The 16,434-nt window shown below is 38.5% G+C and overlaps 3 protein-coding genes across 3 annotated transcripts in view; 2 read left to right on the forward strand and 1 right to left on the reverse strand.

Moving 5' to 3' along the window:
* Nucleotides 1-235: 235 nt before the first annotated feature.
* LOC122645548 (transcription factor bHLH115-like) overlaps nucleotides 236-16,434 on the forward strand; it is a 35,313-nt gene continuing 19,114 nt past the window's right edge. Inside the window, exon 1 of the mRNA XM_043838861.1 lies at nucleotides 236-251. The gene's annotated coding sequence lies outside the window, so the exon portion shown is untranslated. The remainder of the gene's footprint in view (nucleotides 252-16,434) is intronic.
* On the forward strand, nucleotides 698-1,171 carry LOC122644323 (ethylene-responsive transcription factor ERF098-like). The gene has a single exon (XM_043837922.1). It carries the CDS (start codon nucleotides 698-700, stop codon nucleotides 1,169-1,171), a length of 474 nt encoding a protein of 157 aa, XP_043693857.1.
* On the reverse strand, nucleotides 9,239-9,631 carry LOC122645560 (ethylene-responsive transcription factor ERF098-like). Its single transcript, XM_043838869.1, has one exon. The coding sequence runs from the start codon at nucleotides 9,623-9,625 to the stop codon at nucleotides 9,239-9,241; it is 387 nt and encodes a 128-aa protein (XP_043694804.1). The 5' UTR covers nucleotides 9,626-9,631.

Genomic DNA, 16,434 nt, shown 5'->3' on the forward strand with positions numbered 1-16,434 from the left:
TCATCCACACACACACACACACGCACACATACAAAAAAAAAAAAAAACGAATCTAAAACCTTATTTTGGATTTGGATCATTTGCGGTCTTGGGGTTGAGTGGTGATCATGTTGCACTCAACCCACAGGCCGCCATGTGGATTTCATGTTAATTCAATGGTTGATAGACGACTGCCAGACATTTTGAATTTTGAATTTTGCATTCTAAATTGAATCTCGTTTACCAACCCATTGGATTGATATGAAATTCAAGTGACGGCCTGTGGGTTGAGCAAAACAAGATGGCCGCTCAACCCTTCCAAATTCCCTTATTTTTTTTTCAGTATTTCGTGATCCACTTGGTGGAAATCTCTCTTGAACCTCTAATGAGGAAAGATGGACGATAGGCCTCACAGTTGACTTCTTGACTTTTCTCTGTTTCTCGCGACTTCCCAAAGAAACAGAATCGAATGGATCTTACCTACATGGGAACGAGAGAGACAGAATTTAAAAAACAAAAAAAAAATTGCTAATTTGGAAGTTATATATTTTTTTAATCGTTAGGTAATACAGTAATATCCAAATTTGAAAACCAAACATATAAATTATATTTCGATCATTCCACAGAAGCCATATATCTCTGTCATAGAATATTATCATTTGAGGAAGACGTTAAGGGTTTGTGAGAAGAAGGTAAAGAGCTAATCGAAACACAGAACATGAAAGAATCGCAAAGAGGGAAGGACAAAGATGAGACACAAGAAGAGAAGGGGAAGAGGACAGAGAAAGAGTCTCGTTACCGGGGAGTTCGTTACCGGCCGTGGGGGAAGTACGCCGCCGAAATAAGGAACCCGTACAGGAACAGTGCGCGTCTGTGGTTGGGAACCTTTGATACAGGAGAGGAAGCAGCACGGGCTTATGATCGAGCTGCTTTCGCCTTTAAGGGTAATCAAGCTATCCTCAACTTCCCTGAGGAGTATCTTCCACGAACCCTAAGGGTACCTGCTTCTTCTTTCCCTTCTTTTGAACCTTCTTCTTCTTCTTCTTCTTCTTCTTGTTCTCACGCTTCCAGTGAGGACAAATACTTGATCGAGTTAGAGTGTTTGGATGATTCGGTGTTAGAAGAGCTTCTCGGGTCACAACAGTCTGAACAAGGCACAAAGGGCAACAACTCAACAACACATGAAAATTAAAACGGCGTCGGATCTGGTTAATCTTTTGGGATTGATGTGTGGTTTGTGTGATTACACTTTCATCACAAAAAAAAAAAAAAAAAAAAACCGGCGCCGGATCCTTTGATGTGCATGGAGAGTATTACTGTTCAGTTACACCTCTTTTTCGAGCACGTGTCCCACCGTAGCCGCTCAGTAACGGAAACTTTCATCCGTTATCTCCAATTCTTTGTCCGTTTACCATTATCACTTGTTGTGAAATCCTGTGTGCTGAATCTCTCCAAACAAGGAGGATGATCCTCAGCCTGGATTTGATTGGTTTGTAGGCATAAGTTAATTAGAATAGTGTGATTCTAGTTTTTTTTTTTTTTTTTTTTTGGGTAATAGCATTTATTTATTAACGTGAAAACTTATGGCTGAAGATAACATAACTCCAAGATCCATAGATTGAAAATGGCCAAACTATCGTACGCATCACCATTAGGGCCTTCCTTATCAAGGAGTCAGCCAAGCTATTAATCTCCTTTGGAACAAAAAGAAAACTACATGTTTCCAAATAAGAGGAAAGATAAGTAATATCTTCCAAAATAGGACGGAGGTTAAGCGCTGAAGAAGATAAACCTCCCTGTAGATTAATGATGATGCTCTTATTATCGGACTCCAATTGCACATGATCGTAACCCTCCGAAATAGCCTCCAATAGTGATGATCTTATTGCCAAAGCCTCACCAATTGCAGAACCATTGAAAACCATGGGAATAGACACATCATGAAGAGGTTTTCCATGGCAATCACGACATATAATGCCAAGTCCACCATTTGATTTGTTTGATGGTAAACTAGCATCACAGTTGATCTTCACCACACCTAATGGAGGAGCAGTCCAAGACGGCACAGTGTTCGAAAGAGCAGGAGTATCCACTTGGAGAGTTGTAGTAGGTTGAACATTAGAAAACTCATTGAAGGCCAAAATTAAAGAGACGTAAACTTGTATTACTTCATCTGGTGTCCAATTTCGATGCCCAAACACCTCATCGTTTCTTGTTTTCCATAGGTTCCAGCAAATAAAGGTACAATGAGGGATCAACAATTTCCTAATCTTCTTGTCATATGGAGAAAAGTAATCCCATTGTTGAATCCACTGATATAAGAAAGGATCATCTCTAGACGGAACCACAATTCCAAGTACACTACCAAACCATGTTCCCAAGCAAAAGAGCATCCCAATAAGATATGGGAGATAGTCTCTTAATTACAACCACAACGTATAAAACAACCATCAATAATAGGTATATTTCGACTACGTAGTGCATCTGATGTTGCAACACCGGAGGCACAAGCTCTCCGTAGAAATCTTTGAATCTTCGGGAGGAATAAGGTATTCTGTTTCCATTACTTGGTTCTTTGTCCAACGTGAGAATAGCAACAAATGTGAGCAAAATAAGGCAACAGTGAAAATTCCAACCAGGCATAACAGAAGATGGGGACAGAGCCATGAGCGCTTGAAGGAAGAGTTGCCTCAGTTGGAGATGTACCAGCAGAGGAGAGAGAGGGATAGGTAGCGTGCGTAGAAGGTGAGGTTCTTCGAGATGGGGACAGAGCCATCTCAGGTGATTTCTGAGACTGGAGCAAGAGCAGAAGCGGGAGTGGTTATAGGCATAGCTCTCGGTGCTACCACTTCTTGAATATTATTTGTAGGGACTCCGGTAGATCTCACACATAGAAGGTAATTCTATCTTTTCCAAGGGATTTTCTCCATCCTTGTATAGTTGTATACCATTGAAAGCTTTAAAAAAAAATGGTTATTTTTAAAAAAAAATCAAAAAAATTTGTGAGGGGAAATTACTGTCAAAGGGAGAGGGAAATAATAAAGAATAATAGTAATAATAATAAAAAAGAAAACGAATGACCCTTCACCTGCATGCGGAGGATCCGTATTCAAATAAAACATTTTCTTAGCCCAAAGAAAGCACAACCTACCTGCAAGAAAACATAACACCGGAGCTATTTCTCTTCTTTTTTCCCCCTCTCAGTTGGTGTGAATTCAATTTTAAACCCCATTTTGAAGGAAAAAAAATCCTCTACAGTGCCCTAATCTGGTGGTGCACTGCAGTGTGGGCTGAGAGCTTGACACGTGAAAGATACGACATCTAACGGTGCCGAGCTCAAGAAGAAAGAAAAGAAAGAAAAAAACTGCCTTGCATCGAACTTGCATCGTTGGATGAAACTTCTTTCATGTATCGAACTCTCAAGGCTGCATTGCAGTGCACCGCCATATTAGGGCACCGCTGAGGATTTTGATAAAAAGGAATCCTTAAGTATGGAAACCTATAACAAAAGTATGTTAGAAATTTGATGGGCTAAACCATGCCATACTCTTCTAATAGTCATAAATACCCATGTAACTGGGAATTTCATGAATTAACCTCCAATACAAAACAATCCACTAGCTCCGCAATAATTGTGCATCTCGACTATTGGACCCCGAGTACTATAGGGTTGTGTTCAAACTTTAAAAAAAAAATAAAAAAATTGAACAATTGTGTCTTCCAAATTAAAGCTAAAAACACACACATACCCAAAAAATTTCAAGGAATTTGATGCTTAAAATGTAAGAAGATGAAGAAATAGCGCACAAAACATGTGTGAAAATTAAAGACAACACATGAAGAGATATGTAAAATTACAAAAGGATCGGATGGCACATGAGAAACCACGTTTATACAAAAAGTCACAAAAGGTGTCTTCAATCTTCCTTTGTTTTAAATTTTTTTTTTCAGACTAACAATTATACATTCAAATCTATGTTTCTTCTACTTTTTTGCTTAAATTCATTCATCATGCCATTCTTTTCATGAAATACTTGATGTGTCACTTGGCCCAACCTTTCGAACAACCTTATATAGTCATAAAAAATATTTCCAGTGGATAGCATCCTAATGCATTGACCTTTGACATGTGTATTGTTAATAAAACCTCATAAAAAAATATGATATGGGATTTTTTCCACGTTTAAAACGATTTTGATTCAAGTTAAAAGGGCGAACGAAAATGCTAAATAATTTAAATATAAATGTAAGATAATTCTAAATTCATAAAGAAAATATGATATAGGATTTGTGCACGTTTAAAACGACTTTGATTCAAGCTGAAAGAATATGAAAATTTTGAAAATAGTTTAAATATTAATTCATGTCTAAAGTACAAAATTTAAAAAAGAGATGCATGCCAAGTTAAGTCGCATATATAATATATGTGAGAAAAAGATCTCTGTCCAGGAGTGTCACCTACGCCAGCACTCCCATTAGTCTATCTCTCTCCTCCCCATGTGAAAAAACACCTCTGCCCCCTTGTATTAAAGAAAATATGGTATAGGATTTGTCCACGTTTTAATATATATATATATATATATATATATTATGCGACTTAACTTGACATGCATTTTTTTTTCAATTTTGTACTTTAGACATGAATTAATATCTATTTTCAAAATTTTCACATTCTTTCATAATTATACAAATAAATCAATGCTTGCAACAAACCAAAGAAAGAAAAAAAAAAAAAAAAAAAAAAAAAAAAAAGGAGGAAGATTGACCTCCTGATATCGCACTCGACCAAGAGATGTTATAATATGAAGTTGTAATTGTACTTGGCTAGTTTTTAGTTGATATAAGATGTCTGGCTAATAAGGAACCTTCTCTTATGACTCATAATTTTTTTTTTAAATAAAATTATTCATACTAACTTGGTCATTATAATCCCATCGGTCAAACATGCTTCTAACTGTAAACATCCTCAACTTTTCCTTTCCTCCTCCTCCCACAAAAAAATACCAAACGAAACAAAACGTGACCAAAACTAAAATCACATACTAAAAAAATAGGAGAAAAAACGTTAACCGGTATTGTGCCTGGAAGTGTACTTGTGCCCCCAGACGCAGCCTGTCGCAAAAAGACTGGTGTTATCCCCTGAAAAGGCAGAAAGGACCAGGGGTTGCACCGGGCTGTGTCTAGGCGCAGGTACATACCCAAGCACTGCACCGGTTAACGTTCCATTTCCCTAAAAAATAATTTTCGTTAATATTTTTTAAAAATAAAAAAATTAACTTTAACAAAAGCCTAATCCCTCCCTGGAAAATTATCGCCCCCAGTACTGGGGGAGGTCAAGTGCGTATCATGCGGCTGGGCATCGCCCATGTGTGCACAGTGAACCCCACCGTGCACACATGGGTGGTGCCCAGCCGCACGATGACACTTGACCGCCCCAAATACTGGGGGCGATAAAGATCCTCCCTCCCTAGACTCAAGAGCTGAAAAGAGCGAGCGTGAACCAATATGATGCCCAACTCCTCGTTGAGCCCATTTATTAAACTTGTAGTGTCCATGGTTTATTATCTTAATGGTCCATGATTCTATGAATCTACAGTCGACACTCCACATTCCAAACTCCAAGCAAGCCATTGCGTCTACCATTCCCTAGTGGCCCAGTCCCTACCTTCCCACCCTCATCTTCACTATTGATCATTTAGGGGTGCAGGTTCGGCACTACGAACACCGAGCCCAAGCCTCCCCAAACCCATCCTGAGCCCGACAGAGGTTGGGCTTTTCAACCCATAGGCTAGGCTAGGCTAAGGCTTAGATTTTTCCGGTCCAGGGTTGGGATAGGTCTAGCTTGGACTGAGGCCTCAGTCTGACCCTGGCCTCAACCGGACCTGACCTTGTATTTATAAATATATACATGAAATGACAGGTTTTATTCCCATTAAAGGATGAAGCAATATCTAAAATGGAGAAAAAAGTAATGGTACAATTTATTTTTTTTTATCAATTTTGGTTACAACAAGATTTTTTTCACATTATATATAATAATACATAATTGCATCGTACATAAAGGTTATCACGGTCAATCAGGAGTAACCTATCCCAACCAAGATCAACCAAGACCGGGTGAGTTGGGCTAAGCCCAAACAAATTGGGCCTAGGTTGAGTTAAGAGAACCTTGGGTTGGACTGAGGTATTGAAAAACCCAGCCTAGACCGACCCGATGGCACCTTATGCTATTCATATCCCCAATTTTGTGTGGATTTTTTTGATAGACTTTGCTTGACATGTAGGATCAATTAATGAATTCACTAGTTTTGACTTTTCACAATCTAAAAGCTGTCTAAACTTTGTACCATTCCTCATTGGCTCTGCTTGTTTCGGTGTAAAATTTTATCTTAAAAATTTTAATTACGTGAAAAATTTTACTTCGTAAATCTAAAATTTTACATGTTGAAAAACATTCCAATGTTTGTTTTCATCATTGGAGGGAAAGTAATCACCTTGCCCTTCCAGTGTTTGGATGCAAATGCCATGCAACATAGCAGCCTTCTTTTTTTCTAAATTTAAAAAAAAATATATATATATATATATACAAAATTAAATGAACAACTAATGAGAAATAATTTTGAAACTTTTGAATAAAGTTAGTGAATGATAATTGGCATAACAATCCTCCTAAAAAAGTGAGATTTGTCAAAATGGACAACCATTATATTTGAAAATATAGCTTTTATGTTAACTTTTCAAAAAATCCGATATGCATTTCAATTATGGATTGGAACTGAAACGCACCAAGTAGATGCTGGTTTGGGCTGGCCAAATTGGCTAGGCTTCCACATCACACAATATAGAGCCACCCAGTCAAGCTTACTTAACTGGACCACCCATGGATGGAACCCATAAAAATAATTAACAATTATAACGTTTTGATTCAAAACTTAACGCCATTAAAATGTCATTATTAGTGATTAGAACCTCTTTTCAAGATACTACGATTTGTATCTGTATGAAACATGAAGAGGTGTTGCATTTGAAGCTTAGTTGTAAAATTTTGTTTCTGTATCCGTTCTTCTTTGGTCCCAAAACGTAAGGATATTAGGATAGAGAGTTCTCTTAGCACGCAATATAGGGCGGGAGAACATCAATGAGGCACAATAAAATAGTATTGTACATAAATTACCAAAAAAAAAAATAGTATCGTACATAGCTGGGCAACAAAGTCATTCGATTTGAAGAGGAGAGACAGGGATTTTAATCCTCTCCAATTCCCTAAACTGTGCAGTACGGCAGTTCGGAGTGGAGATGTCGTCACGTACAGCTCGGACATCCAACGATCCGAGCTTATTGACTTCTTCTTTTTTTTCTTGAGCTCGGCACAATTGGATGTCTGAGTTGCCACGTGTCGACATCTCCATCCCAATCTGCCATACTCCATAGTTTTAGGGAATCGAAGAGGAAGATTATTTTCTAGAGAGACAGATACAAAAGATGCTAGCGTATCCTACCATAGTGGCTCAGAAAACCTTTTCCCTAAAAGAATAGAATGCTGTCTAATCGCAATCAGGCAGCAATCTCATGCCCTACATTTAAACTACATCTCACAAAAAAAAAACATAAATAGATAAACTACATCAAATTCAATAGGAATACCTCCTAATCATAGAAACTTGGTATAAGATAGGATTATTGAAGTTTTTGTACTAATTTTTAAATTTGTTGTTCAAAATGATTTCTTAAAATGGCGTACAAGTACAAATTGAAACCTATTTACGATGTAGAAATATAACGTAACAGAAAGAAAAACACACAATATAAGGACATACGTGGTTCAAAAAGGTGCCTACATCCACGGTGAGATGAGAACAATTTTCATTGGCAATTTAGAAAAGAGTTACAAGCTCTCTTCCTCACGCCTCTATATATTTACAGAGATTTCCCCATTAGTCTAATTACTCCCATCACAACCCATGTAAAGTGTGAACCCTAAAAATCCTTTTGGGCCTCAAGTCCAATAGGCTATTAACGGCCCTTTGGAAACAGCCCACACCCCAACTATGGATCTCAAGCCTTTATGTTGTATGGATAATTTAAGTCTTTTTTGACCCAATATAATTTCCTTTTGCCTTCAAGCAATATATACCTGTAAAATAGTTTTCATTGAAAACAAACTACTAAGCTTTAGGGATCTAGTTTCTGGAACCCAAGCAGTGCTTCCATAGTCTATGCAATTGTAGTACTCGAACTAATGAAAAGCTTAATGCGATTCCCAAATCAACAAAAACAGATGACATAGAGAATATTTGGTGAAGATTGTTCAGATATATAAAAGATGACATTTTTATTCCTTTCCTTTATGTCTTTATGGTGGAAAGATGTGTACGTACAACAGTGGCGGGAATGCTGATCCTATTTCTCTTCTCTTCATCGTGGGTGAAGAAAAACTTTTAATTAGAAAGTTTCTCCAAAGGAATAAAAAGACAAGGAATTCCTCCTAAAAGCCATCATCTCTCTCTCTCTCTCTTTTAAAGAACACAACAGTGATGAATGGAAAAGGTATCAAGTATGATCACTAATTTTGAACTTATCTTGGACATAAAATGCCGGCAATCAATCACTCGGTGGTTGGGGTTCCACACGATAGGCAGGAAAATAGTCTCACGGACATGAATGGGGAATGTGGGTGGTTTATACTTGAGCTTCGTCTCTTTAACAATTAGCTTTTGATGATGAGTTCTACCCAAATCCCTAACAAATGATATCAAAACCAAAGGTTATGGCATGAGAGAGAGAGAGAGAGAGAGAGAGAGAGAGAGAGAGAGAGAGAGCGACTAGGTGGCGTTCTCTTTCCCCAATCTTAGTTTGTCATCCTTTGTCCGTATAAAGTGGTTATCCAAGAAGAATGCACAAACAAAAATACAGTTGTTGTTGAGAGTTACATGCACTATATATGGATTGAACATTCTTATACCATGTCAATCTCAAGGTGGGGTACGTTAGTTGTGGGAAACTCAAGATTTTGACAATTTAAACAACTTCCTTTGCTTTTCACATTGGAAGATGATTGATGTTATTTAATATTTTTTATTTATTATTTAGACAAGCTAGAAACCCGCCATATATTATATTATATTATTACAGCGCATCCATGTTACATCAGTATAACACTAGACTGTGACTGTGAGAAGATTAGGGTGATCGGGAAAAGTAGTTAAACAAAGAAAGAAGTGGCCGGCCCGGGAGATAACCATGCGCTGCATCATCTCGCTCACCCTTTCTTGTTCTTCTTCTCCTCAGAACCAAGCAGATCCTCCAACAACTTATCATCCAAGTATTCGAATTCAATAACTTCTTTTCCTCTGTTCTGATGCATTGAAGCCGAAGAAGAAGAAGAAGAAGAAGACGAAGAGGCAGGACGAGGTGGTACAGAGGAAGTGTACTCATCAGGGAAATTGAGAATGGCAAATGAACCTCTCATCCGAAAAGCTGCTTGATCATAAGCTCGTGCCGCCTCCTCTGCAGTATTAAAAGTTCCCAACCACATACGCACACCGTGCCTGGTGGAGTCACGAATCTCGGCGGCGAACTTACCCCATGGTCGCCTCCTCACGCCTCTGTACTTAACACCTTCTCCTCCTTCCTTATCTTCTTCCATGCCCGCTCTGTTAGCGTTACACTACTACTTTGTCACAAGAGCCTTTGACCGATGGATGGCGTGCTAAAATATAGAGCCCCCACTTGGGTATTTAAACTGGGAGAGTAAAACTACAGATTGGCCACTTTGAAGGGTCTTGATCAGCTGATGTGGAAGATCTGATGGATGGGAATTCTCCACACGTGGTAGAGAACCTTTGATAGGGATTTGTTTGGTTGGAGTACATTGTATGTGGATGGCTAGTGATGGATTTTTATCCTTTTAACTAATCGCTCTTTCGATGGGTAGTTAAAAAATGCTAATGTGGAGTTGTGGTTTAATAATAAAACAGGGATAGAGAATACGCTGTTCTTGGCGGGCAAAATGATCGACGTGTGCCATGTGTTTAGTTGAGGGGGCAGAACTCCATACCCACCTAGATAGTGTTCTTTCGCCCAATAAAAAAATGAAGGGAGATTCTCTAATAAAAAGGGTTATAGATTCTTGGGAAGACATTCAAACAATACAAGAAATATGATAAAATTAGAAGATTGTAAGAATATAAATCAAATCTTTTGTGATTACGTTTAACTTAGGTTTAGAATTTAGAGGGCAGGGTGGATGGATTAATTTTTCCCTCGTGTGTGTAAATTGGCATCACACATTAAGTCAGCTGGGGACCCGAAAGGTCATGTGGCTTATTCTACCTTCAAATACTCTGCATTCTCTCTATTCCTCTGATTCTTTATTTAAATAAATTTAAAAAAAAAAAAAAACTGTATTTTTGGCGACTCGTGGCCATCTAAGTAGCTAAAGAATGTCTCGTGATTTTACTGTGCCCGCAGTGGCCACGTGGAAGCCTATTCCCAATTCCGTGGGTAAAACACTTCACGGGAAAAGTGATGACTGACGAGGGATTTTTATTCCTGACGACATATTCTGCGTATAACCTATGCTTGCCAATCTGGCAGATTGAACACGGTTCTAGGAATCAAGAATCAAGATGGCCGATACCAATTCTAGGCGATCCAGATCCGGTGTGTGAGTGTTTTTTATTTTAATCGATTATTCTCTATTCATGGTTCATTCCGGCTAACTCATCCCCATTGGGTTTGAAATCATCAGATGGCAACGATTCTCGTGTTGGTTAAGATCACTCAAACCTTGAGTAGGAGAAAGACCAAAACAAAAATAATCGATCCACTAAAAATTAATTAATTTAATCATTTATTAGATTATGATTTTTGGGAATTAAGACAAATTTATATGTTCTAAATACACATGTAGAATTGTCATTTCAGACCATCCCTTACCATCATTTGTGAAATTGAAATGTTTGTTTTCCCGATCCGTAAATGATTTCAAGACAAAAATAAAATTAGAATGCCTTTTCACTAACTTTTGTTACAACAAGATTTTTTTTTTTTTTTTTTTTTTTTTTAATAATATTTGAACAAGTTTAGGCTCCATTTATTTTATTTTATTTTTCTTGGATTTATAAAAAGCAAAAAAGCTTTCTTATTCTGTCTTTTTTTTTTTTTTGATGAAAAACTTTCTTATTCTGTCAACCATAAATAGAACGTGATGGTTTGGAGTTTGGATTCATTCTCTAAACAAAAGTTTTAAATTCTTTTGAGAAAAGGAACGCTACTTGGTCACGTGTGGTGCGACCTCTGGGCCCAAACACAAGGTCGCACAAAATGACCACCGTAGTGGACCATAGAGCGCTTGTTTTGTTTAATCAGATAGACTCAATTGTTGAATACACCTTTCCTATACAATTAACATTTATTCAAACCATTAGTCCCACATTTCTTATGGAAGAGAGTAGAGTGGGTTCATATTTTATAAAGGAACTCCAAGGGTAGGATTCCTTGGAAGAAAAGAATCACTATACTCCTTCGTATCTTGGGGGTTCAGGGTTTATCTTCACACACGAGCACGAACAGCCGAGTGGAGGCGTAGCAAGGCCTTGTATGTGTGTTGTTTCTTTTTGTTGGCAGCTAAAAATGACATGTAGCTAGATTTCTTTTTTTCCAACTTTGGGTAAGGTTTTTCCAATGTCGAATGTCTTTTTCTTGACACTGGTTTTTATTAGTTACACATCGACTAGAGTACACTATTCGTCGAGGTTTGTTACAACCTTTCCCACATACTTTAACTTTTGCATGATGTGCAATAAGGTTTTATCGATGTCAGATAAGCATCATCCAACGTGTCACCAACATTAGCGTTGTTTCACTACAGGCCATCCAAAATGCATTAGACATCATCAACAACTTAATTTTTTTCTATCTTCTCTCTCTGAGAGACACATCTTTTGCGCCCTCTTGAATAAAGAACGTCCTGGACTCTGTGTGTGTGTGTGTGTGTGTGTGTGTGAGTGCGTGCGTGTGTGCGTGCTTGTGTGCGTGTGTGCGTGTGTGCATGTGTGTGTGTGTGTGTGTGTGTGTGTGTGTGTGTGTGTGTGTGTGTGTGTGTGTTTTGCTTCTTGCTTACTACTGGAGGGGCCAAAGGATTTCTGAGCCACTATGGTCTTGTTATTCCATTCCCTTTTTTGATTGAGCACAATCCGAACGTGTCTCGACGGGACTCAATAAAAGAGTGCAACGACTACTGGAGGGGCCAAAGGATTGTTTTATCTTGGAGGCTGATTCACAAGAACTCGGCTTGCACCATATGGGGCATCTACAATCTTAAGGAAAGTGTCCATTGCCATGACTCAGCTCCTTAAGTTTCTCAACGCTATATTTGGTCTTTGAGTTTGTCAGCATCAACTTTGGTTTGTCTACAAATCAGAAAAGTAATCTAATCCCTTTGTTATACATATTTTCATGTATGGTTTGGATGCTATATTTCCACAATGCAGTATCTTACTTCAACTTCTGGAACACTCTGCCTTACAACTTAATTACAATCCTCCCCCCCCCCCCCAACAATATGCATTCCCTGCAATAGAAGTGTCCCCAACATGCTATTGTTTCCCTAATTCTGTTTACTTGTGTGCAATGTTGTAATCTTTCAGATCGCCCTGGGACAATATATTCTTTCCTTCTATGGAACCCATCTAGATCCAATCTTTCTATTGGAACCTCTCTGCAGAGCTTCATGAATAAAGAAACAATCACTTGGGAGTTTCTTTTTATTCACAAAATTCTAATTAAACTATATCAATTGCTATGGCTTATTGCTCAAGATAGAAAAGGGGGATATGGGAATTGAAAATGGTTTAACTCCATATTGATTAGACGAAGGAAGACTAGAGAAAGAAGACCTTGGTGTTAGAAAAACAATGGAAAAAAATGGCGATTTTGCAGAAGAAATGCAAAGAGAAAGAGAAAACAAGCACACACAAGACAAGATTTATGTGGTTCACCCCAAGAAGGAAAGCTACATCTACGGTCGAGCGATAGAACGAATCCGCTATTTTTGTAAAGCAAACACAGACCCTCACACTCTCATCTCTCAAAGAGCTAATTAAAATATATAGGAAAACCCTAACCCAGAAAATACAAAACTACCCCCCAGAGACCCACTTGGTCTAGTTCGGACCTGAACCAAAATAGGACAAAATATATATCAAATCGAAGATCTCGACGAGCTCTACAGGAGTTAGCGCCTATGGCACTGTTGTATGCACTTTTGGGCATTCTGGCGCATTTCCAAATTGAAACGGTCAGCCAAAGAATCACCACAATGCTTTCTGAACTGAGATCAAGCTTCACCAATAACACTTGGCATGGGGTTACAACTTACTAGTCTATGCTTGCTGGACAATTTTTTTTTTTTTTCCAAGCTCCAAAATTCATTATTTCTATCCCTCACCATCATAGGAACTTTCGGTTGTAACGAAGTTGATTGTTAAACAAGTTGGAGACCCTCTTTCTTACTTTCCTCCTCTTCTTTTGCACTTCCTTCTAAAACAGAAAAGATAACAAACGGAATCACTTTCATTCCATGGAAAGATAGAATCTCAAGAACCCCACCCCATCCATCCATTCGCATAATACCCAAAATTCAAATTTCTATACATTAAACTGATCCTTACTTTATATCACAAATTATTCAATGGCCGCCTAACAGTTTGAATGTTATTGTAACTGAAAATGATAAAGATAAGCAAAACTAATATGGTCCGTTTTCAATTCAAGATATCTCTTATGGTTTTCCTTATTATTGTCTCCCATAAGGTTTGAACCCAAGACCTCCTTGACGTTAGTCGGACATTGCTTATGGAAGAGAGTAAAGTGAGGTTCATACTGTACAATGGAAACTACAAGGGTAGGATTCGTTGGAAGAATGAGTCACTCTCTTTTGTCTCCAGGGATTTGGGGTTTATTTTCACATGCACGTGCGCTGAGCCGGGTCTAGGTGTGACGTGGCATAGCATAGTGGGGCCTTGTATGTGTATGTTAGTGCTCGTGGCAATGTTGTCATTGTTGGCAACAAGGTTTGGCAGCAGTGGTCATTAGCATATGGTTATGGGTACAATATTATGTTGGTCAACAGGGTGTATCTCCGCCGCAGGCATGGGGGTTCGAGGGCGGTAGCCCCCGAGGCAAATTTTTGGGCTTGCGTTTTCTTACTATCGGTCCAAAGGGTATTTATTGGAAAGTATATATATTCACTTAGTATAACCGAAAACGCACTTTTGGAGCCCTAGAGAAGAAGGAAATCGAGGAGAAGTCGTCTTCTACCATTCTGGCGTGGTTCGAGAGCAGAGGCACGAAGGAAATCATCTGAAAATCTCGATTTGGTGTTGGCGATGGATTCGAGTGCTTGATTCATTCTATTGAAGATCTCACAACATTCGTTTGGAGTTGGAGGTTTGCCTTTGAGGATGTAAACGTGATCACAAACCATTACTTCTCTGTTCTAGGTTTAATTCTTGTTTTTGAATGTATTGGGTAGAAAATAGAGTGTGATCTGTTGTGGGTGGGGTTTGTGATTGAATCTGTTTATTGGGTCGATTGATTGTAAGGTTGAGACCATTATTGTATTGGGATTGAGGTCCTTGCTCTCACTGAGATGAGAGGTTGAAGCAGGGTAAGGGGTTTCTTGGCCGTAGGGACGGCTTATTGTATTTGAGTTGAGTATTAGGCATATACGAAACCCTGAGGGGTATTGCTTCGTGGACGTAGCCTTCACATATTGTGAGGCGAACCACGTATATCTTGTCTCGTTGCCTACTGTTTTTGTTGGAAACTAATCCCTGTTTTGCAGAGTGGGTTTATAGTCTTGGTAGACCTGACCACATTCTGGTGGTGCGAGATGGGACTGTAAGCAACACGGTTGCTTACAGAAAACGTAAAAAAAAAAAGGGAAGCTAATTCACCCCCCCCCTCTCAGTTTGATCCGGTGTTTACAGTGTATGGTTTTTTTTTGTTGGTGGTCAGACTTGATTTGTATCTAGAAATTTTTTTTTTTTGCCGACGTCAAATAAGGCTTTTCAGACATCGCATGTCTTTTTTCCTAATGTCGGTTTTGTTTAATACACGTCGACCAAGGAACGCTATTCGTCAGGGTTTGTCAAGACCTTTCCAACATACTTTGGACTCTGTTTGACGTCTAATGAGGTTTTTACTAGTTTTAGATGAGCATTGTCTGACATGTCACTAATGTCGGCAATGTTTCCTTGCACAATGCTCATAATGCGTTTGATATCAGCAATGGCTAGTTTTCTGTGTCTTCTTTCCCCCAAGAAACACATCTTTTGGGATCTCTTGATCATGTGTTTCTAGTGGGTTTCACTCCTCCATAAATAGAGGATGTTCTGGACACTTTAGAAGATTTTCTTAGTGTTCTATTCCCTCTTTGTCTTTCTCTCTATCTATCTATTTTGCCTCTTGTTTGTTGCTTTGATAGTTTTTCTGAGTTCCATTTCTTTGGTTGATTGAGCACAACCTAAGTATGTCCCGAGGTGGCCTAGTAAGTGAGTTTAAAAACTATTAGAATGCCTAAAAGGCTATTTAATCATAGAGGTTGATTCACAGTAACTCATATTGCACCATAGGAGACGACTACGATCTTAAGAAGAGTGAAAGATGGCACAATTTTGCCCCACCAAGTGTTCGTGATTAAAGCTCTCCTACAATGCGTGATTGTTTTGCTCCAAGTGATAAGCCGTTGAGATAAAGTCTATATTCTTATTTATTTGATATTAGTTTCAACAAGACTTGAAGTGGTAAACTGATGTTGAGTTTCACTGCAGGTTTAAGGTCCAGGGGAAAACCTATAAAAAAAAATGCTGGTGTAGCAGATCTCAAAGATGGTGAGAGACAGAGACTCTCTACTTACAATGTTTTGCATATAGTGAGTTTGGATGCATCGCATATATTCCTATGAGAAACTGCACTTAAATGCAGTATCTTACTTTAACTTTTGGAACAATGTGCCTTACAACTCAACCGAGGTGTCCCCAGCAAGCTACTGAGCTACTGTTCCCCTGTTACTGTTTTCTTGTGTCCAATACTGTAATTTCTCAGATCAATTGCTCTGGCTTATTGCTCATGAAAGAAAGGGTGAGAGGGGGAAATGGGAATTTAAGATGATTTGACTCCCTATTGCTTTTGACGAAGAAAGACAAGAGAAATAAGACCTTCTTGGCTTGGTTTAACGACTTACTAGTCTATGCTTGCTGGAAAATTCTATCTTTGACCCGACGACCCAGACAGAAGGAAATAGATAGTTTTGTTGTTTATTGACCAATAATTTAGTACATATTCTCGATTGGAATTTTTGGGTTCTTCTTCTAGAAGATATGCGTAGAGGAAATTTCTCCCAATTTTCTTCCTGTAATCATCGAATCAAAACTTTTTTTTTCTTTTTCG

Source organism: Telopea speciosissima, chromosome 1, assembly GCF_018873765.1.
Source record: "Telopea speciosissima isolate NSW1024214 ecotype Mountain lineage chromosome 1, Tspe_v1, whole genome shotgun sequence".
Lineage (NCBI taxonomy): Eukaryota > Viridiplantae > Streptophyta > Magnoliopsida > Proteales > Proteaceae > Telopea > Telopea speciosissima.

Coding starts and splice junctions, on each gene's coding strand:
- LOC122644323 (XM_043837922.1), top strand. CDS start 698: ATGAAAGAATCGCAAAGAGGGAAGGACAAAGATGAGACACAAGAAGAG.
- LOC122645560 (XM_043838869.1), bottom strand. CDS start 9,625: ATGGAAGAAGATAAGGAAGGAGGAGAAGGTGTTAAGTACAGAGGCGTG.